The sequence below is a fragment of the Silurus meridionalis genome, chromosome 10 (assembly GCF_014805685.1).
Source record: "Silurus meridionalis isolate SWU-2019-XX chromosome 10, ASM1480568v1, whole genome shotgun sequence".
NCBI classification, from domain to species: Eukaryota; Metazoa; Chordata; class Actinopteri; order Siluriformes; family Siluridae; genus Silurus; species Silurus meridionalis.
Genome location: NC_060893.1, coordinates 26209358 through 26233767, shown reverse-complemented (window position 1 = coordinate 26233767; position 24410 = coordinate 26209358). Strand labels below are relative to the sequence as shown.

The 24410-nt window shown below is 39.2% G+C and overlaps 1 protein-coding gene and 1 long non-coding RNA gene across 2 annotated transcripts; one reads left to right on the top strand and one right to left on the bottom strand.

The window, feature by feature from the left end:
• Positions 1-10069: 10069 nt before the first annotated feature.
• LOC124392130 lies at positions 10070-11519 on the top strand. The gene is made up of 4 exons (XR_006927109.1): positions 10070-10193; positions 10272-10324; positions 10829-10960; positions 11266-11519. It is a non-coding gene; the product is annotated as an uncharacterized LOC124392130 (long non-coding RNA).
• A 109-nt stretch (positions 11520-11628) lies between these two features.
• Positions 11629-19111, bottom strand: LOC124392062. The gene is made up of 4 exons (XM_046858747.1): positions 18754-19111; positions 17672-17989; positions 12421-12462; positions 11629-12244 (listed from the first exon to the last, which is right to left on the bottom strand). The coding sequence occupies exons 1-4, from the start codon at positions 19109-19111 to the stop codon at positions 12006-12008; spliced, it is 957 nt and encodes a 318-aa protein (XP_046714703.1). The 3' UTR covers positions 11629-12005.
• Positions 19112-24410: the final 5299 nt, after the last annotated feature.

The following is a 24410-nucleotide window of genomic DNA, read 5'->3' as shown; positions in this document are numbered from 1 at the left end:
ACACATTAAAATATGAAAAAGAAGAAACCCGAGCTGCAAAAGAAAAACAGCCTCAGACAGGAGTCACCAGCAGAGTCGTTTACCACTGTCAAATAATCCCCCATATTTACTCATTATAACTGTGCCAACAGATTACAAACAATTTTATTATTTACATTCAATGACTTTCAGAATTGAGTTACACAAAACAGAACTAAATATTGAATATTCATTTAATTCAATTTAATATAATTTGTACAGCACTTTTAACACTTGAAATTGCCCAAAACAGCTTTACAGAAACAAACAGAATAAATACATGTTTAAAAATGCATAAATAAGTCTCTAAGTTTCTCCATAAAGAGCGAGTGAGTTGCTCAGGTTACTAACAGTGTAGTGTAGTGTACTGAGACGTGCGCTTAAGACTGCACATGTGCATTGACTGGTCTAGTGTGAAAAAGTTTTTAGCGATGTTTGAGCATAAGAAACAACACTTATCTGATTTTAAAAATGTTAATAAATTTGAACAGTTTTTTGAGTTTCAGGATTTCCTCATACTCTGCGGTCATTCCGCGGCTTCATGTTAACAGTAGCATGAACAGAAACATTAAGATTTAGTTACTTACCCCTGAATTTCCTCGTCTCCTCTTCGGCAACTTGTATATCAGCTTCAATTAGTTTCTAAATCAATCCATCAGTAGACAAAATTTAACAAAGAAGAACAAACTGATGTTTTCTTTCAATACTCTTGTGCATTGAAGAAAATGCTACATGCAATATGGTAGATAAGTCCCGCCTTTACTGATTGGTAAATTCTTTGCGTCATTGCAGCTGCCATTAAAATCTCTGGTTGTTGTGGCTCACATTCAGTGTTTTTTCATAATAATGATGGGAGAATGAGAAGCCATTTTCACACAACATAATGCCAGTAATGAACGTTTTGAACAAGTTCTCCCACGCCACCACACTGCTGCATTCCCTCCACTCTGCACTCACACATCAGATTCAAAAGACTGATGCTTGCCTACAAAACCAAAAATGGACCAGCCCGTCTTACCTCAAAGCTCTGATGACTCCTCAATTCAATTTAATTCAATTCATTTTTATTTGTATAGCGCTTTTAACAATGAACATTGTCTCAAAGCAGCTTTACACAGATAATGTGGTGATTAAAAGTGAAGATGTTCTTTATAAGTAACTTTGTCCCTGATGAGCGAGCCGGTGGCGACTGTGGCAAGGAAAAACTCCCCGAGATGGCATAAGGGAGAAACCTTGAGATAAACCAGACTCAAGAGGGAACCCATCCTCGTCTTGGTTAATCGTATATCATCGTATAACATCGTATATCTGCTTCAAATGGACATTCGGTGCGAATGTCCATTTGAAGCAGATATACAATGTTGCGGGGTACAGTGATGATGATCAGAAGCGAACTGTAGTCCTGAGTCAGTGTAGCAGACTGTTATCATTAACTACAGTCCAATCTATCCTCGAAGCGCCCGCTCTTACTCCGGCATTTCATGGAACCACCCAAGGCGTTGATGAGAAACCGTCCCAAGCTGCACAGAGTGGCCTCCTCACTCTGCACCACCCTGCCTGAGATCTTCCAGCACTCCTCAACTGGGAAGTGCATCAAGACTCTTGTCTGTTCTGGCACTGTGGTGGTAAAATGAACTTCCCCTAGATGTCCGAAGAGCTGAGTCTTCTTCAAACAACAGGTGAAGACCAACTACTTTCTGAAACAAACACTTAAAAATATTTATTTATTTATTTATTAAAAAGCATGCTACAATTCCTCTCCACAGAGTTCTTGGCTGATGGCCTTGAGTTCTGATGATCTGAAGTTTGTAATCAGTGTTGATTTATTCATTGATGGAGACTCAAAGCACTTCTGTACGTCGCTCTGGCTTTTTTTATCATTCATTCCCCTTCTCTCCAGCACGTACCTTCACCTCTTCAGGCTCTTCTTCACCTGCTCCCTACCCTCATTACAAATCACAATATTATCTGCAAACATCATTGTCCATGGAGACTCCTGTCTGACCTCGTCCTTCAACCTGTCCATCACCACTGTAAACAGGAAAGGGCACAAACACACAATGCAACTCCTTCTGACCTTCTCTGTACTTCTCCATCAACATTCTCAAAGCAAATAAGGCATCTGTGGTGCTCTTCCTCGGCATGAAACCATACTGTTGCTCACAGATGGTCACCTCTTCTCTCAGCCTGGCTTCCATTACTCTTTCCCATAACTTCATGGTGTGACTGATCAACTTAATTCCCCTGTAGTTACTGCAGGTCTGCACATCTCCCTTATTCTTAAAGATCAGGACCAGCACACTCCTTTTCCACAGCAGGTATTTTCTAGTTCCCAAGGAAGATGGAGGGAATGCATCCATCGTTGCAGTTTTGAGTTGTTACCTAAAAACATACAAGTTAAAAATGCTAACAGTCAAAAGGACTGCAATTTAAATCTAATCCAGTGATTGGTTTGTGATAATCTCCCTCGAGGACGCATACTGACATATACAAATTATTGCCACAAATCAGGAAGCCCCTGAGATTTACTTATGGTGGCAAAGCTTACCAGTATAAGGTTCCTCCTTTTGGCCTCACCTTCTCACTCCACACACAGACACAGAATGTACAGATGCAGTACTGCCTCCTCTGTGATCTCAGGGCACCTTCAGTCTGAACTATAAACAGCTGACTAATTTCAAATGTCTGAGTTTGAGACTCAATGCCTATAAAAACGTTCTTACTCAATTCAATTCAATTCATTTTTATTTGTATAGCGCTTTTAACAATGAACATTGTTTCAAAGCAGCTTTACACAGATAATGTGGTGATTAAACGTAAATATGTTCTTTGTAAGTATGTTTGTCCCTGATGAGCAACTGTGGCAAGGAAAAACTCCCCGAGATGGCATAAGGAAGAAACCTTGAGAGGAACCAGACTCAAGAGGGAACCCATCCTCATCTGGGTTGCACCAAATGTCCATCTGAAGCAGATATACAATGCTGCAGGGTACAGTGATGATCATCAGAAGCAAACTGCACTCCCGAGTCAGTGCAGCAGACCGCCGACACCAACTACAGTCCAATCCGTCCTCAAAAGCACCCGTTCTACTCCGAATTACATGGAACCACCCAAGGTGTTGATGAGATACCGTCCCAAGCTGCACAGAAGTGTGAAGATCCACGGAGGAGAGGGGCAGGAACAGTGGTCACTGGAGCCTCAGGAGCATGTTTAACTCGACCGAGAAAAGAGAGACAGAGAGAGAGAGAGAGAGAGAGAGAGAGAGAGAGAGAGAGAGAGAGAGAAGGATATGGATTATTAAGTGTAACTATTGGTGTATGAAAGTTAATGTCACTGTGCAGTTTGGACTCCGGCAAGACTCGCTATGGCAGCGTAACTAAAAGGGAGAAGCAGAAGGTAACACAGACATGAGGGATCTCTGGGATAAGAGACGACCCACCACACCACCGTCAACAAACCCGAGTAAATGTGTGAATGTGAGGGGACGACAGCATACAAATATACCAGTTCACCAAACACTCTATATCAATGCTCCCTCCAGATCTGAGCCTTTACCTAAGAAAAATCTACTGATAAAAGGCTTACTCTTCTTTCTTTCTCGTTCTTTTAGGAGATCAGCTGAACATCATCTCACATTCATCCTCTCGAGTGTTGATATTTTCCTGAAAGCAGGATTTTATATGTGTAATTTATTTCTGTGAAGCTGCTTTAGGAAAATGTCTATTGATAAAATCACTAAACAAATAAAACACAATAGAAGGAAATATTAGGGTTTGTGGTAAATGATCTAAATATAAACCTGAAATTTGCTTTAGAAATGCGATCAGTAATCATTTTACTGTCATTGTGTAGAAACACATCATCTTCTTTACAGCACCTTAATGAAATAAAGTAAAGAAGAAGCTTCAGTTAAGAAGCTGAGGTCAGTGAGGGATGAATAGATGCTGAGAGAAGAACAGATCTGACACTTTCCCCAGCTGAGGGGTTTGTACCTGATGCACAGTGTGGTTACTACACCAACAGCAGATGTACACAAACAATAGTGTCCTTTTATCACTTTTTATTGATGTGTTTCAGTGCTTGAGCTTCTAAACAGATCACACACACATTATATATAAAATGATCTAAAATGATAGAAGATGTAAAAGAACATTTCTTCCTCACTCTGATGTTTATTACTTTAATTAATGATCTTTAATGTAAAAGCTGTGATCAGTTTAATTATCAAATGTGATCAACACTTCCTTTGAGTTTCACACTGACCTGCACTTTCCTGTTCTTATTTAGCAGAGTGTAATTTCCTCTCCTGTGTGTGTGTGTGTGTGTGTGTGTGTGTGTGTGTGTGTGTGTGAGTGTGTGAGTGTGTAAGTGTCTGTGTGCGCATGTGTGTGCACTTGTGTGTGTGTGCGTGCTTGTGTGTGTGTTTTGCTTGTGTGTTTTGTATTTGTGTGTGCGTGTGTGTGTATTTATGCGTGTGTGTTTATACGTGTGTGTGTTTGTGCGTGTGTATTTGTGCATGTGTGCGTGTGTATTTGTGCATGTGTGCGTGTGTGTTTGTGTGTGTGTGTTTGTGTATGCGTGTGTGTGTTTATGCGTGTGTGTGTGTGTTTTGCTTGTGTGTTTTGTATTTGTGTGTGTGTGTTTTGCTTGTGTGTTTTGTATTTGTGTGTGCGTGTGTTTGTGTGTGTGTGTGTTTTGCTTGTGTGTTTTGTATTTGTGTGTGTGTGTGTGTTTGTATGTGTGTGTGTGCGTGTGTGTTTATGCGTGTGTGTGTGTGTGTGTGTTTGTGTGTGTGTGTGTTTGTGTAGATGGCATAAGGAAGAAACCTTGAGAGGAACCAGACTCAAGAGGGAACCCATCCTCATCTGGGTTGCACCAAATGTCCATCTGAAGCAGATATACAATGCTGCAGGGTACAGTGATGATCATCAGAAGCAAACTGCACTCCCGAGTCAGTGCAGCAGACCGCCGACACCAACTACAGTCCAATCCGTCCTCAAAAGCACCCGTTCTACTCCGGAATTACATGGAACCACCCAAGGTGTTGATGAGATACCGTCCCAAGCTGCACAGAAGTGTGAAGATCCACGGAGGGGAGAGGGGCAGGAACAGTGGTCACTGGAGCCTCAGGAGCATGTTTAACTCGACCGAGAAAAAGAGAGACAGAGAGAGAGAGAGAGAGAGAGAGAGAGAGAGAGAGAGAGAGAGAGAGAGAGAGAGAGAGAGAAGGATATGGATTATTAAGTGTAACTATTGGTGTATGAAAGTTAATGTCACTGTGCAGTTTGGACTCCGGCAAGACTCGCTATGGCAGCGTAACTAAAAGGGAGAACCAGAAGGTAACACAGACATGAGGGATCTCTGGGATAAGAGACGACCCACCACACCACCGTCAACAAACCCGAGTAAATGTGTGAATGTGAGGGGACGACAGCATACAAATATACCAGTTCACCAAACACTCTATATCAATGCTCCCTCCAGATCTGAGCCTTTACCTAAGAAAAATCTACTGATAAAAGGCTTACTCTTCTTTCTTTCTCGTTCTTTTAGGAGATCAGCTGAACATCATCTCACATTCATCCTCTCGAGTGTTGATATTTTCCTGAAAGCAGGATTTTATATGTGTAATTTATTTCTGTGAAGCTGCTTTAGGAAAATGTCTATTGATAAAATCACTAAACAAATAAAACACAATAGAAGGAAATATTAGGGTTTGTGGTAAATGAGCTAAATATAAACCTGAAATTTGCTTTAGAAATGCGATCAGTAATCATTTTACTGTCATTGTGTAGAAACACACATCATCTTCTTTACAGCACCTTAATGAAATAAAGTAAAGAAGAAGCTTCAGTTAAGAAGCTGAGGTCAGTGAGGATGAATAGATGCTGAGAGAAGAACAGATCTGACACTTTCCCCAGCTGAGGGGTTTGTACCTGATGCACAGTGTGGTTACTACACCAACAGCAGATGTACACAAACAATAGTGTCCTTTTATCACTTTTTATTGATGTGTTTCAGTGCTTGAGCTTCTAAACAGATCACACACACATTATATATAAAATGATCTAAAATGATAGAAGATGTAAAAGAACATTTCTTCCTCACTCTGATGTTTATTACTTTAATTAATGATCTTTAATGTAAAAGCTGTGATCAGTTTAATTATCAAATGTGATCAACACTTCCTTTGAGTTTCACACTGACCTGCACTTTCCTGTTCTTATTTAGCAGAGTGTAATTTCCTCTCCTGTGTGTGTGTGTGTGTGTGTGTGTGTGTGTGTGTGTGTGTGAGTGTGTAAGTGTGTAAGTGTCTGTGTGCGCATGTGTGTGCACTTGTGTGTGTTGTGTGCGTGCTTGTGTGTGTGTGTTTTGCTTGTGTGTTTTTGTATTTGTGTGTGCGTGTGTGTGTGTATTTGTGCGTGTGTGTTTATACGTGTGTGTGTGTTTGTGCGTGTGTATTTGTGCATGTGTGCGTGTGTATTTGTGCATGTGTGCGTGTATTTGTGTGTGTGTGTATTTGTGTGTGTGTATGTGTGTATGCGTGTGTGTGTGTGTTTGTGCGTGTGTGTGTATTTATGCGTTTGTGTGTATGTGTGTGTATGCGTGTGTTTGTGTGTGCGTGTGTGTGTGTTTGTGTGTTTTATGTGTGTGTGTATTTATGTGTGTGTGTATGCGTGTATTTGTGTGTGTATTTATGTGTGTGTGTTTTGCTTGTGTGTTTTGTATTTGTGTGTGTGTGTGCGTGTGTGTGTATTTATAAATGCGTGTGTGTTTATGCGTGTGTATTTGTGCATGTGTGCGTGTGTATTTGTGTATGCGTGTATGCGTGTGTGTATTTATAAATGCGTGTGTGTTTGTGTGCGTATGTGTGTTTAAGCGTGTGTGTTTGTGTATGCGTGTGTGTGTATTTATGTGTGTGTGTGTGTATTTGTGTGTGCGTGTGTTTGTGTGTGCGTGTGTGTGTGTGTGTATTTATGTGTGTGTGTGTGTTTGTATGTGTGTGTGTGTGTTTATGCGTGTGTATTTGTGCATGTGTGCGTGTGTATTTGTGTATGCGTGTATGCGTGTGTTTGTGTGTGTGTATTTGTGTATGCGTGTATGCGTGTGTGTATTTATAAATGCGTGTGTGTTTATGCGTGTGTATTTGTGCATGTGTGCGTGTGTATTTGTGTATGCGTGTATGCGTGTGTTTGTGTGTGCGTGTGTTTGTGTGTGCGTATATGTGTGTTTAAGCGTGTGTGTGTTTGTATGTGTGTGTGTGTGTGTGTATTTATGCGTTTGTGTGTATGTGTGTATGCGTGTATGCGTGTGTGTTTGTATGTGTGTGTGCGTGTGTGTTTGTGTGTTTTATGTGTGCTAGTGTGTGTGTGTGTGTGTGTGCGTGTGTGTGTGTGTGTATTTGTGTGTGTGTATTTGTGTGTGTGCGTGTGTTTGTGTGTGTGTGCGTGTGTGTTTGTGTGTGCGTGTGTTTGTGTGTGCATGTGTGTATTTGTGTGTGTGTGTGTGTGTGTTTGTGTGTATGTGTGTGTGTGTGTGTGTGTGTGTGTGTGTGTGTGTGTGTGTGTGTGTGTGTGTGTCTGTTTGTGGTTTCAACAGCACATATTAATAGGAATATGAGTTTCCTTTGTGGTTTCTGTTCTTGACCCTTCAGAGTTGTTTCCTTATATTTATTAAAATATAATACAAATTAACTGAATTTTATTTAAATGATATTTAAAGTAATATTTGTTGTTTCTTGTGTATAAGATTTATTTGTTTTTATTATGCAGATATGAAATGATGAATGTATTAATAGATATTCTGATATTTAAAATTGAGAGCATCTCATTTCCCCTCTGTTACAATAAGTCGTATTGTTTTTTATTATTGGTGGGGGGAGGGTGGGTTTTGGTGTAGAAATTTAATCATTATCTTGGGAATTAAACCCCAGAACACACTCAATAACTTTTCTTTTTATTTTCTTTGGTTATCTGCTCCATTTCATTTTCAACTTTGCAGACATGTTTTTTTATTTCCTCATTAGATTCACTGTTTATTTATTTTTACTTATTTTGTTTCTGTATGGCTTTTGTCCTTGTGTGTATCTTTGCTGTTGTGGTTATTAATTTGTCTGTTCATTTATTTACCTCTGATTTTTATGTCTTTTCTGTATTTAAATGTATTTATTTCCTCAGTATGAAGTAAATATAAATGGCAGGATGTAAAATAAGATGTAAGAAGTGTATTGAACTCTACAGCAGAAGAGAAGGACAGGATGTAGGAGGTGAAGCAGTTAAAGCAGGACACTAGAACATCTCTGTTCACATGCTCAGAGGAGGGAGTGTGTTAGAAATGGAGATCATACAGTACATCTGCCTCTGTCATACCAACTACCTCCTCCTTGTTCTTCCTCTTTTCCTCCTTCCTGGTGGCTCCATCCTCAGCATTCTCCTATTGATATACCCCATGTCCCTCCTCTGCACATGTCCAAACCATCTCAATCTCACCTCCCTCACCTTGTCTCCAAAACATCCTACATGCGCTGTCCCTCTAATAAACTCATTTCTAATCCTGTCCATCCTCGTCACTCCCAACGAAAACCTCACCATCTTCAGCTCTGCTACCTCCAGCTCCACCTCCTGTCTTTTACTCAACACCACTGACACTATACCATACAACATCTCAGGTTTTACCACAGTCCCATAAACTTCCCTTTCACAATCACAGATACTCTTCTATCACAAATCACTCCTGCTATCACTCTTCTCCACCCACTCCACCCTGCCTGCACTCTTTTCTTCACTTCTCTAACACACTCTCCATTACTTTGCACTGTTGACCCCAGGTACCTGAACTCCTCCACCTTCTTCACCTCTTCTCCCTGCAACCACACCCCTCCACTGCCCTCCCTCTCATTCACACACATGGACTCTGTCTTACTTGTACTGACTTTCTTTTCCCTTCTCTCCAGCGCATATCTCCACCTCTCCAGGCTTTTCTCTACCTGCTCTCTACTCGACCCACAAAGAAAAATATCATCCACAAACATCATAGTCCACGGAGACTCCTGTCTGACCTTGTCTGTCAACCTGTCCATCACCACTGCAAACAGGAATGGGCTCAGAGCTAATCCTTGATGCAATCCAACCTTTACCTTAAACCAGTCTGTTGTTCCTACTGCACACTTCACTGCCGTCACACTGCCCTCATGCATGTCCTGCACCACCCTCACATACTTCTCTGACACACCAGACTTCCTCATACAACACCACAAATCCTCTCTCCACCCATACGCTTTTTTTAAATCCACAAACACACATTGCAACTCCTTCTGTCCTTCTCTATACTTCATCAACATTCTCAAAGCAAATAAGTCATCTGTGGTGCCCTTCTTTGGCTTGAAACCATACTGTTGCTCACAGATGGTCACCTCTTCTCTCAGCCTGGCTTCCACTACTCTTTCCCATAACTTCATGGTGTGACTGTAGTTACTGCAGGTCTGCACATCTCCCTTATTCTCAAAGATCAGTACCAACATACTCCTTCTTCATTCCTCAGGCATCTTCACACCTTCCAGAATCTTGTTAAACAATCTGGGTGAAAACTCCACTGCATCTCTCCTAAACATTTCCACGCTTCTATCGGTATGTCATCTGGTCCAACCGACTCTCCACTCTTCATCCCCTTAATCGCTGCTCTCACTCCCTCCTTACTAATCCTATCCACTTCCTGCTTCACCATCTCCACACCATCCAACCATCCTTTCTCTCTCATTTTCCTCATTCATCAGCTGCTCAAAATACTCCCTCCACCTTCTCAACACACTCTCCTCACTAGTCAACACATTTCCATCTCCATCCTTTATTGCTCTAACTTGCAGATCATCCTTCCCAGCTCGGTCCCTCTGCCTGGCCAATCGCTACAAATCCTTTACTCACTGGCTTGTGGAATGTAAAGTTCACACTGAGTCTTCCAGAAGCCTGAAGTTTCCCTCAGCACTATACTGAGATCTCTGTGTGCTTCTGTGTGTGTTTTAGGTGGCAGCAATAATGGATCTTCATCAGAGGCTTCAGATTCACAGCCGCCTGCTAGAAATGTTAACGACTGGATTAGAAATGTGATTGTAATGTGTGTGTGCTTCGTCTCCGTCCTAATAACCATCTGCATGTGTGTGTTCTGCAGCAGGGTTCTAGGTGAGACTAGAGGTGAAATTACAGGCTGAATATTTATTTATGATTTTATATTTATACTAATGAAATTCTCTTTATAAGGAAAATTAACATCATGCAGCTTCTTCAGTCACACCACCGACTCCACTGATAAGGTAGGAACTCTTACATTAATGGCAAAACAAACATCATTGCAATTTTCTTTTTAATTATTCACATTTGATAATAAAAAACTCCAATTATTTATTCTGATTTTACTGCAATTCATGTTTTCTGTTGTTTTGCTTGTCGTTACTGGGGGTTTTTAGATGTTCAGAGTTGGTGGTTGAACATTGAGCTATTAGAGTTTCTATAAAGTGACTGTTATGTGGCTGGGAAATGGGTTTGTTTTGATTGGATTGGCATCAACATGTTTATTTCTAATGGTCTACTTATATGTTAAGGTTTTACAATATTAACAAATAAAAGTAAACTTTTAGATCTTGAAGTAAATCCCAGTCCTTATGAAAGCATCCAGTAGAAAGTATTCTGATGAACTGAACTCATTTCTTTAGGATTTAATATCATTTATCAGTCCAATGCTACAATAATAAACAACTTTTCACAATAAACAGAAGTAAAAAGTTTAGTGCTGATTCATCACCTGAATCTCTCTGCAGGCTGAAAACATTTATTATACCACTGTTCAGTACAAAAGAATGTCCACTGCATCTGCTACGAACATCAAGTCAGACTGCAGGACTGATTCCTAACTGTTACCTCACAGCTGCAGAGACACTGACAAGCACAAGGTGCACAAATATTTCTTTCTTTCTAAATAGAATTTCTAAATATGAAATGTCTGTGTGTGTATAGATAGATAGATAGATAGATAGATAGATAGATAGATAGATAGATAGATAGATAGATAGATAGATAGATAGATAGATAGATAGATAGATAGATACTTTTTGGTTTATTAAATAAAAATATCCATGTTTATGTAGCAAGGAATTAAAGCTTTAGAGAGGTTATCTAGTTTTAGTTTACACATGAAACCTCTAAATTTGGTTTTATTGTTTTGTTATTTACATTATTTACACACTTTGTTTTTCAGCTGCTAAATGCTGATGACCCTCAACTCCTCCTCTCCTTTCCTCCTTTCGTCATTGATGTTTCTGCTTTAATCTCAGTATGTTTATTAGAGATCTCACCATGGATATGAGCTCATCTTAAACTTAATACCAGCAGGAGGTGAGCTGCTGAACATCTCCGACTTTATTCCCATGTCAATATGATGTTGTTTATCAGGAGAATTCTCAGATCCTACATCATGGCCTACATGCTACTTTTCTTGCTAATCTGAATTATTTTTTCCTTTACACAAGAAGAATGTGATCATTTCTTTCCACAGACCTCACAGGTGATTGTTCAGTCCTAATGTTGTTCTAACAACATACATTTTTACTTGTCAGCCAACATGTAGTTTTATTTAACTAATAGATTCCATCAGTTTCCTCGCTGTATTTAGTTTTTATGTAGAACCACGAGATGAAAATTCCCTTCACTGCTGTAATGTATGGGTGTGTTTATGTAGCCTTCATTATGCACAAAAAAAGGAAAAAAATATAAATTAATTAATGATATCAGCAAGAATGTAATGTATTATAAAAGTGTGACGAGGGGCAATGGGACAGGATACGGCTCTGGATACAGGCATCTGCTAAATGCGGTAAATGTATATATAAAATAAAGCACCTGCTAGTAGCTGCAAGTTATGAACTTCTCTTGGTAAATACGGAGACTTTCTCAAGTGCAGATATTGTGGTGTTTCAGCATCACAGCTTCATATGAGCATCAATCAGAAATGTTCTGCTGCATCTCTCTGTTTGCTTGTTGATTTAAAGGAGACATACTGAGATCTTCCTCATTTCTATTATTCTGTGAGATGGAGCTCCTGAGATCACTGGAGTCTCTGCAGTTTGTGAAATTACACTGATATTTCCTCCATATGAAAATTGCAATAAATATGAAAAGAACTAAACAGATGATGCAAACAGTGATGATGATCAGCGGGTTCATTCCATCAGCTTCACCTGGAGACACAAACATTTTATTCTAAATGTTATTTGATAAAATATTAAAATAAAGTATTTGTATAAATGTTATTAACCTTTAATCTGACAATGTGACTGAGATAAATGGAGATTTAGAAGGTTAATGAATCATATAATAATTATTAATACAAGAAATAAATATGAAATTTACTCACCTGAGGGAGCTGATGGATCATCTTTCATCTCTTCAGATAATTCTGTGGAGAAAAAAAGAAATAAAGGGATTTAACATCATCTTTTCTTCTAAATATTTTACTTCATAACTGCAGAAGCATCAGAATTCCTAAAAAAAAAGTGCAGAGTTTCTCCCAGTCCTGTCCTGCATTTTAATTCTGATGGATCTACTTCTCCTCGTCTCCATTGGTCTCAGTGTGGAATAAAACTCATTCTCACAGTTAATATTATTGCTGAGTCAGGATTTAGTTCACATTTTTCCTTGTGCATCAGCAGCACAAATGACTGTACAGGAGCAATAATTGATCAGTAAATCTAATAAAATAATGAAGCTCATAAGCTCTATCATGTCATTGTCAAACTGACAGATTTCACTGGAACATGAACACGTGTCAATCACATGCAAACATCCTTCAGTGTGTGTTGATCTGATGAGGGATTTTCTTCAGTCTCCTGCATGTGTTTAAACACTTCTGCTGTTTATGAAGCTGTTGTGCTGTTTTTCATTTTCTACTCTGAAACATTTACACACTGCAGATGCTTCACTGCACTGAGCTGCTGATTAAATACTCCAATGCTGCACACTGTACAGTAGAGGTTTTAGACTTCAATTATATTTGTATAAATTACACAATGATTTTAGACGATTTTAATAAATGATTGATCAAAGACCTAAAATATCCAATTCAGATCCATCAGAATGTGTCCTTCAAATCAGAACATGAAAGTTTTTTCAAATAAAAAGACATTTGAGTGTGGTTTAAAAACCTTCTTCAGAAGCAGGACAGGAGGTGTGTGTTTTCTCCACACTCATCATGTAAATCATGTAAAGATTTATAATTAGGTGTGTGAAACAGTAAACTGAGTAGTGAAGTAACCACCAGAACTGAGAAACACTGACATCTACATTAATACTAAGAGTTTAGTCATTTTTTATTATTTTATAAATGTGTGTCCTCACATACAGAAATCTGATTTATGGCCATATATGAACATGTACAGTGTATAAAATATAGTTAATATTTGTGAGCATATACAATGGTTACGGAAAGTATTCAGACCCCCTTAAAATTTTCACTCTTTGTTATATTTCAGCCATTTGCTAAAATCATTTAAGTTCATTTCTTATCCTCATTAATGTACACACAGCTCCCCATTTTGACAATAAAACACAGAATTGTAGACATTTTTGCAGATTTATAAAAAAAAAAAAAAAAACGAAAAGAAATATCACATGGTCCTAAGTATTCAGACCCTTTGCTCAGTATTTAGTAGAAGCACTCTTTTGATCTAATACAGCCCTGAGTCTTTTTAGAAAAGATGCAACAAGTTTTTCACACCTGGATTTGGGGATCCTCTGCCATTCTCCCTTGCAGATCCTCTCCAGTTCTGTCAGGTTGGGTGGTAAATGTCGGTCTCTCCAGAGATGCTCAATTGGGTTTAAGTCAGGGCTCTGGCTGGACCATTCAAGAACAGTTCTCAGAGATGTTGTGAAGCCACTTCTTCGTTATTTTAGCTTTGTGCTTAGGGTCATTGTCTTATTGGAAGGTAAACCTTCGGCCCAGTCTGAGGTCCAGTGCACTCTGTAGAAGGTTTTCGTTCAGGATATCCCTGTACTTGGCCGCATTCATCTTTCCTTCGATTGCAACCAGCCGTCCTGTCCCTGCAGCTGAAAAACACCCCACAGCATGAAGCTGCCACCACTATGCTTCACTGTCGGGACTGTATTGGACAGGTGATGACCAGTGCCTGGTTTTCTCCACACATACCGCTTAGAATTAAGGCCAAAAAGTTCTATCTTGGTCTCATCAGACCAGAGAATCTTATTTCTCACCATCTTCGAGTCCTTCAGGTGTTTTTTTAGCAAACTCCATGCGGGCTTTCATGTGTCTTGCACTGAGGAGAGGCTTCCGTCGGGCCACTCTGCCATAAAGCCCTGACTGGTGGAGGGCTGCAGTGATTGTTGACTTTCTACAACTTTCTCTCATCTCCCGACTGCATCTCTGAAGCTCAGCCACAGTGATCTTTGGGTTATTCTTTATCTCTCTCACCAAGGCTCTTCTCCCCCGATAGCTCAGTTTGGCCGGACGGCCAGCTCTAGGAAGGGTTCTGGTCGTCCCAAACCTCTTCTATTTGAGGATTATGGAGGCCACTGTGCTCTTAGGAACCTTACGTGCAGCAGAAATTTTTTTGTAACCTGGCCAGGTCTGTGCGTTGCCACAATTCTGTCTCTGAGCTCTTCAAGCAGTTCCTTTGACCTCATAATTCTCATTTGCTCTGACATGCATTGTGATCTGTAAGGTCTTATATAGACAGGTGTGTGGCTTTCCTAATCAAGTCCAATCAGAATAATAAAACACAGCTGGACTCAAATGAAGGTGTAGAACCATCTCAATGATGATCAGAAGAAATGGATATCACCTGAGTTAAATATATGAGTGTCACAGCAAAGGGTCTGAATACTTAGCACCATGTGATATTTCAGTTTTTCTTTTTTAATAAATCTGCAAAAATGTCAACCATTCTGTGTTTATCTTTCAATATGAGGTGCTATGTGTACATTCATGAGAAAAAGAAATGAACTTAAATGATTTTAACAAATGGCTGCAATATAACAGAGTGAAAAATTTAAGGGGGTCTGAATACTTTCCGTACCCACTGTATGAACACATTTGTAGTTCTATTGGTTGTTTGAGACATAAATATAATAAAGTATATGTACAAACGTGTGGAAAACGTTTTTTTTTTTTTAACCTACTACCTAATGTTTCTATACATATACTTTAATATATTGTGTAACACCATTCATTATACATTAAAGTAAAACATAACATATGATATACCTGATGTTGAGTTATTAAGTTAGTTACTATATGAAACTAAGGTCATATAGGTCTTGGGTTAGGGTTATACTCCTAGAGAGTCATGTGAGAGGTTTTGTGTTTATCTCAGGCATCTTTGCTGTTGGATGGAGATTCGCAAAAAACGCATGAATGTTAATGCAGAGAAATTAGATTATTCAGGCAAACAATTTTAATAAGATATATTTAAAATACTTTTAAAGAACTATTATTGTTTTAAATTACTCATTTATAACATCATCATCATCTTCCTCTTTTCCTCCTTCCTGGTGGCTCCATCCTCAGCATTCTCCTACTGATATACCCCATGTCCCTCGACTGCACATGTCCAAACCATCTCAATCTCGACTCCCTCACCTTGTCTCCAAATCATCCTACATGCACTGTCCCTCTAATAAACTAAACATTTCTAATCCTGTCCATCCTCGTCACTCCCAACCAACATCTCAACATCTTCAGCTCTGCTACCTCCAGCTCCACCTCCTGTCTTTTACTCAATGCCACTGTCTCTAATCCATACAAACATCTCAGGTTTCACCACAGTCCCATAAACTTTCCCTTTCACTCTCACAGATACTCTTCTATCACAAATCACTCCTGTTATCACTCTTTTCCACCCACTCCACCCTGCCTGCACTCTTTTCTTCACTTCTCTAACACACTCTCCATCACTTTGCACTGTTGAACCCAGGTACCTGAACTCCTCCACCTTCTCCACCTCTTCTCCCTGCAACCGCACCCTCCACTGCCCTCCCTCTCATTCACACATGTACTCTGTCTTACTCCTACTGACTTTCATTCCCCTTCTCTCCAGCGTGTACCTCCACCTCTCCAGGATCTTCTCAACCTGCTTACTACTCTCAGCACAAATCACAATATCATCCGCAAACATCATAGTCCACAGAGACTCTTGTCTGATCTTGTCTGTCAACCTGTCCATCACCACTGCAAACAGGAAAGGGCTCAGAGCCGATCCTTGATGCAGTTCCAACCTCCACCTTTAACCAGTCTGTTGTTCCTACTGCACAATTCCCTGCTGTCTCACTGTACTCATACATGTCCTGCACCAGCCTCACATACTTCTCTGACACACCAGACTTCCACATACAATACAAATACCACAGTACACTTACTATTTTATAATATGAAGTTAAAAAAAAACGTTAATGGTATCGTATTATCGTTTTCAGTGACTGTAGTTATGGGTGAATTAACCATTTTCCTCCTTTTATAAAAAGAAATAAATATCTATACATTTGATGTACATTTTCCTTTGCTAATATGCTAACTCTCAAACAAACATATGCATGTTCTCTAAAGGTAAACGTTTATAGAATTTCTCATCTGTTAGCAAATATTTGTATCTTAAATCATTGTAAGATATACGCTCGCCTTTCTGCATCATTTTTAAGCACATGATGTGTGTGATTTGTCTCTCGACAATTAATTTTACTTTGCTAGAAATATCATTTGCAAATATGCCAAAATGTTGCACACACAAACAGTCAAATGTATATGAAAATTATCTACATTTTAAAGGTTTGACATTTCATGTTGAAACTAATTGTGTACATGAAGTGAAACATGAATTTTCCTGCTGATTTGTAACTTCATTAAAATTTAAATCATATATATTTTTACTATTTTCGAGACCTTGTCGGTGTTACATCATTCCACATTTTTGCAATTTTGACTCTGGTTTGGGACATTTTTTAATAAAACTTTATTAAATCTCTTTTTGACTTTTGGGAGGGACATTATTCCAGCAATTTTGACTCAATTTTGGGAAAATCACTCAAATGCACTGTTGCAGTTGCAGATCAGGAGAAAGTGCAGATTGGTTATTGTACCATGCAATCGTTTCTCAATGTTACTATGAAATGTGAAAATAATGTTTAATGTTACAATTTTGTTACATTATGTTAGATTTGGTTCCTTGTTGTTCTCTGTTACTTGTTGGCACACGGGTTTTAAACAATTGCTTTAATTTAACTACTGCATTGTGTCCTGCTGCTTTTTTTTCTTTGCAAGCAATTGTAAACCAACAATTTTATATTTTTTTTTCTAGAATTTATTTAATATAGTTAAGAAAATGTATGATAGTTATATAAAGTAAGTAAGACATTTTTGGAAACGAGCAAATTCTATGTATTACAGAAGCACTGTGTGTGTGTATGTGTGATATATATATATATATATATATATATATATATATATATATATATATAAAATGTGTGTGTGTGAGTGTGTGTGAGTGTGTGTGTATTTGCGAAAACGTATGCATTATATGTACTTTGCATATATTGCTATGAGTCAGATTTCTGTATGTGCTGATACTGTATTCAGCATCATCTGAGACTAATCCACTTACCACTGACTGAGAGTTTCACCCTCAGGACAAAGTTAGGGTTCTTTTTGTCATTTGTTAAAATGTAGCTGCTGTATAGAGCTTCATCAGTAACACTGACGTTCTTCAACACCAGGGAACAGTTTCCTTTAAGCAGCTCCTCCTCAGAAACATCCACGTGTCCCTCATATCCTTCACCATAAGATGTGTCATTACCCACTCGCTTAAACACAGTCATATTACCAATACGCCACGCAACATTAGGTGTTTGGATGGAGATATTTCTGCAGTCACATGGCAGCACTGCTGTGGATCCCACCTGAGCTGATACTCTCTGAAAAACTGAAGAGACACAAAAACCTTTAGAAAAAGATTTTATGCAAGAAACATTTTTAATTTATATTACACACAGATATAAACTATAAGAAATAATGGAACCAAATATAAACAGCAAAATCCAGAACAATCAGAAAGTAAAGTAGAAAAACGAATCCTGAGCACAAGCAGGAACCGACAGCATGAGACAACAAACAGAAGACAAAGTGTGCAGTGAACGGTGAGATCTTCATCCACAAGTGCTAATGATCATGAAACGTGTATCAGGTGTAAAAACAAACATGAGACCTGCTGCAGTGGCTTGTGGGAAACAGAGTTCCTGTCCATAATCCTGACAATATTGTAGTGATCTGGAAGGATTTCAAAATTAATGATCAAATCAAAGCAGAGTGTAAACTGTGCTCTGTGAAAACATCAAGAGGAGGAACTACAGCATCTTCCTAACCACCTGATAAACATCTGGATGCTGCTCTAACTGTCTTTGTGTCCTCATACAGTCAGCTTGATATCTGACTGCTTGTTTAAACTGTTCCATCCTGCAGGATCTCAGTCCTGATGCACATCTCCAATCACAACCAGATGACCTCTGACCCTTTCTGATCAGCTTTCTAGTAAATACAATAGTGCACCATTTTCATGTCTATATTTATATCCTTTTTTTTTTTACTTTATCTGTTAATTATGAATAATATGAGCAAATGTGAGCAAATAAAAAACATCTGATACACTATGCCTATATTTTTACATTTTATGTTAAATAATTTTTTCACCATCGAGTTGAACTGTGTTGATTTTTGTTGCTTTGCCAGTGTTTGTAGCCTCCACAAGTTCCACCACAAAGGATTTGTAGAAAGCGTGATCAGTGATTCTGACGTCCTTCAACACCAGAGAACAGTTTCCTTTACGCAGCTCGTTTTCAGGAACGTCCACACGTCCTTCATATCCTTCACTCACATTTGCACCATTAAAGCTTCTCTCAAACACAACCTTATTTTCAGCACGCCACTGAATAACTGATGTTTGGGTGAAGACTTTACTCAGGCGACATGGCAGGAGAGCTGTGGAACCCACATGAGCTTCTACAGTAATGTGAGTATCTGCACTGATGGGGTCTGTGGGGGGAAACATTACAATCTACATGATTTGGAGCATTTTATAAAGATTTTAGCATATTGTAATGAATGTGAGGACACTTGTGTGTTGTTGGACTTGAACCAGGTCACTCACACACACAGACAGAGAGCCAGAAGATGGAAATAGAAAGGAGGATCATGATGCCTGGAAGACTCGTGTGGAGTTTTTACAGATTTCCTGATACAAACACAAACAAAGGCAGATTATTACAAAAAATATATAAAAAATTCTGTTTATTTAGAAAATGACACAAACAGGGTGGGGGTAACAGGATCAATTTTCTACACTGAAAGACCAACAAATCCCTACTGTTCAAATCCCATGTTTCTATCCTGTAAACAGTTTCTCCCATGAGAAGTTTTATATTGTGGATTTTAGAGGAGTGAAATTTCACCCAGAACGAGAACTTGGTTGTGAACTGATTGTGGTCTCAGTGGTACTATAATATAATGTAATGAGCATCAGTAATCTTCAAACTTGTAAGTGAAATCATGTGCAATTAAATGTAAATCAGGTTTAATAAATATTTTACCAAAGTTCTATAAATGGAAGTCCTAATGACTATTCCACCCAGGAATTTCACCTGGGACGCTAGTAAATAAATAAATGCCCTCAAGGCAATGCAGATAAGTTCAGTGAGTTGGCAGGAAATGTGGATTCAAAACAAATTTTATTATTTAAAAAAAATAACAAAAAAAATTTGACAGTGAATAAACTAATTAACAAAATAAAAAAACACAACCAAAGCAGTCAAGGACATCTAAGGTTTAGGATAAAACACATGAAAGCAGGAAATAAAGGGCACAATAAAGCCCCCTTTAGCAAATCATAATTTCTACACCTGGATACACACACACACACCACTCACAACACAGAATAGGACACAGGACCACTGGTCGTGGGGGTGGTGTAGATACCATTTATAGTGCCTCTCTTAATGTTAGTCAGAGATTAGGATTCAGCTTTAAATCATTTGAAGTGCTCGTTCTTAAAGTTGTACTTTCAGACATACATAGAAAACCCCTATTATCTCTCACTCTGGTCACCTTGTACAGACCCCCAGGGACCTATGCTCATTTTATTCAAGAGTTTGCTTGTTTTCTATCAGATCTCTTGATCAGTTTTGATAAAGTGCTGCTTGTAGGAGATTTTAATATTCATGTAGATGATGTAAACGATGCTCTAGGATTATCATTTGTTGACTTATTAAACTCTTTTGGGGTTAAACAAAACGTCACCAGACCAACTCATCGCTTTAACCACACACTAGACTTAATAATATCCCACGGAGCAGACGTCACTGATATAGATATTTTACCTCAGAGTGATGACATCACAGACCATTACCTCATACTGTACACACTACCGGTAGAGCAGATTAGCCGTGTTTCACCACGTTATTGACCTGGTAGGACTATTGTTCCAACCACTAAGGACAGATTTATAAATAACCTGCCTGATTTATCTCAATTTCTCACTAAACCCATAACTACTAATAATCTTGATGAGATAACTAACAACATAGACCTTATCCTCACTAGCACATTAGACACCGTTGCCCCATCCGGTTAAAAAAGGTTAGAGAACAAGCACCTGCACCTTGGTATAATAGTCATACACATGCCCTCAAGAGAACAGCACGTAATCTGGAGAGAAAATGGAGGAAAACTAAATTGGAGGTATTTAGAATTGCGTATAAAGACAGTATGCTCAGCTACAGACAGGCGCTAAAAGCTGCTAGAGCTGAACACCTGAGCAAACTCATAGAAAACAACAAAAACAATCCCAGGTTCCTTTTCAGTACAGTAGCTAAACTAACTACAAATCAGGGCTCTGAAAATTGTGTTCCATCACAGTTTAGTAGTGAGGACTTTATGATTTTCTTCACTGAAAAATAGATAACATTAGAAAAACAATTGTGGCAGTTCAACCTCTGACAGCATCTCCTGAGACAGTGTTACCTTCAACTCCACAACTCCACTGTTTTACATGTATAGGACAGGAAGAGCTGTATAATGTTATTGCCAAAGCTAAATCAACAACATGTCAGTTAGATCCAATTCCTACTAAATTACTGAAGGAAGTGTTATATACAACTGGTGAGCCTCTTCTAAATATTATTAACTCCTCACTATCTTTAGGTCACGTCCCTAAATCCCTCAAGTTAGCAGTTATTAAGCCCTCATTAAAAACCTAATCTGGATCCAAACACGTTATCAAATTACAGACCAATTTCAAATCTCCCATTTATGTCTAAGATTTTAGAAAAGATTGTCGCTGCCCAGTTATGTTCCTACCTGCAAGAGAACAATATCTTTGAAGAATTTCAGTCAGGTTTTAGGCCCCATCATAGCACAGAAACTGCTCTAGTTAAAATCACTAATGACCTGTTTTTAGCTTCAGACCAAGGCTTCATCTCGCTGTTGGTTTTACTAGATCTTAGTGCTGCATTCGACACTATAGACCATGATCTCCTCCTAGATTGCTTACAAAATTACATCGGCATTCAGGGACAGGCATTAAGCTGGTTTAAATCCTACCTGTCTGATTGCTACCATTTCGTAGACTTAAATGGAGCGCTATCCAGGCTAATGCTAGTAAATTATGCTTTGCCACAAGGTTCAGTTCTAGGACCCCTGCTTTTCACAATATACATGCTTCCGTTAGGAAATATTATTAGAAGGCACGAAATTAGCTGTCATTGTTATGCTGATACCCAGCTATATATCTCATCAAAACCAGGCGATATAGCTCAATTAACTCGGATAACTGAGTGTGTTAAGGAAATAAGAGATTGGATGACCCATAACTTTCTACTTTTAAATTCTGATAAGACTGAGATTTTGCTCATCGGCCCAAAAACCAGTACACAGAAGCTCCAGCATTTCATCCTGCATTTAGACGAATGTTCTGTAACCACTCGTTAAACGGTAAAAGACCTGGGTGTTATTTTAGACAGCAACTTGTCTTTCAAATATCATATCAACCAAGTTACAAAAACAGCCTTCTTTCACCTTAGAAATATTTCTAAGCTAAGAAACATGTTGTCTATATCTGATGCAGAGAAGCTCGTCCATGCGTTCATGACCTCCAGAATAGACTACTGTAATGCATTACTAGGTGGATGTCCTGCGTCATTAATAAACAAGCTTCAGTTAGTCCAGAATGCAGCAGCCAGAGTTCTTACAAGGTCAAGAAAATATGATCACATAACCCCAATCTTATCGTCCCTACATTGGCTTCCTGTTAAGTTTCAATAGACTACAAACTATTACTTCTCACTTATAAAGCACTAAATGGTTTGGCTCCATGTATCTATCCAGTCTTTTAACACGCTACAATCCGCCACGCCCCTGAGATCTCAAAACTCTGGGCTTCTAGTAGTTCCTAGAATAGCAAAGTCCACTAAAGGTGGTAGAGCATTTTCACATTTAGCTCCTAAACTCTGGAATAGTCTTCCTGACAGTGTTGGGGCTCAGACACACTCACCCAGTTTAAGTGCAGATTAAAACATATCTTTTAGCAAAGCCTACACATAACACACATCACATCATAAACTTGTGCTCCAGAATATCTGTCTGTTGTGAAAAGCTCAATAGAAATAAACTTGACTTGACGCATGAAGGTGTGGCGCGAGGGGTGCGGATGGTGCAGGGAAGGAGAGCCAAGGGCTCGTCACACCCAAGCTCAACTTTATATACTAACCAAGTCGACTACGCCACCTGGGAGGGTTATACCCAGGAAATAGAAGTAAACCCCAGAGTTTATTAGGTCACACAAGTTCGATTCCCTTATTATTGAGTGTAGGCAGGAAACGTGGGCATCGTATAAAACAATACAGAGTTTATTGAAAACTTAGCTTTAAAATATAAAAACAAAAAAGAAAATGTTCTCACTGGTGAATATGGTCCGGTGACAATTACACAAATAACAAAAAAACAATCGGACACAAAGTATTAAACAATAAATTTACACAACTTCCAAATGAACAAAACATAAAATCATTGCATACAGGGCTGGAGTTACCCACCGGAGTGATCAGCACTAATTATCAAAAGCACACTTCCACACACACCTCACCGTGAACTCAAAACACCCACTCATACACGTCAAAAGTGTCGTACAGCAAATGTAGAAATAGCACCACCAAAGACCTTTCACCCGTGGGACCCCAGCTCCTGAAAGAAACCAAAAGCAAAATAAATCTCAGACAGAAAGGAAGGAAACAGCGAATTAAGGTCACAATTCCACCGTAATATGATGGATAGTCACCAAGCACAATATGATTCACCATATACACCGCTTAAACAAAACCAATGAAGAACTTGATTAAAAGGTTGAGGAAGCAAAACCCAAAAGGAGCGCCACGTCGTCTTCAAGCCAGCCCCGATACTTGCACGTTGCTCAACCCCACAGTAGACCAGACAATACCGGTTAAAACAAATTTACAGAAGCCAAATGGCAGCAGCAGAATTCCCCTTTTAAATAGTTGTAAGCCAAGGTTGTTCACTCGGCCCGCAGCGAGGGAAAAGTCGAATCGCAGCAATAATCACCCAGGACGAAAAAGAAGAGAAGGAGAAGGAGGATCCTATAATACAAACAATGATACAAGATATAAATGACAAGTAATTGCGCAACTACATGCTGTAATTCCCCCTAACAAACCGAAGCAACTTACCAAACGCGGATAGATAAGTTCCTGAGAATCAATTCACCGCTCAGGATACGCAGCCTTCAAATAACCTGCTGTTAAACTGAAGTTCAAGGACTGCACATTACTCACGCCACCTGACACGCGTTAAAGCTAAACATTGCTAAACAACTTCCTCATACCTGCAGGGAGGGCAATAAACAGATCCAAAAGACAGGCTAAGGATACACAAATGAGCCATTAGTGCAATGAGCAAAGAAAACTTATTAGCCAACGCTACATACTAGCAGCACATACCTGAAATGTCTTTAGCAACCGCAAAGGGAGGATCCGGGCGTGACACATGCCAGGCTCAAACCAACCCACTCTAAATAGTGCCTGCTCGCTACTGATTGGTGGTCAGGAGTGTCAATCACCACCTGAACCTCATTCATTCTGTCACAATCCACCCCCGGCTTCTGCATCGTCGCCCCGACGATGAACTAAACCCAAAAGCCCACCCTCTTAACTTTCAGTCCCAAGGACGGAATAAAACCACAGATGTACTACCCACTATACTAGACACTGTACCTGGTCCCAAGGATCGTGGGAGGTGATGTACATTAGAGTGCTGCCCAGCAGTACTCCTTCCAGTCCTTCTCA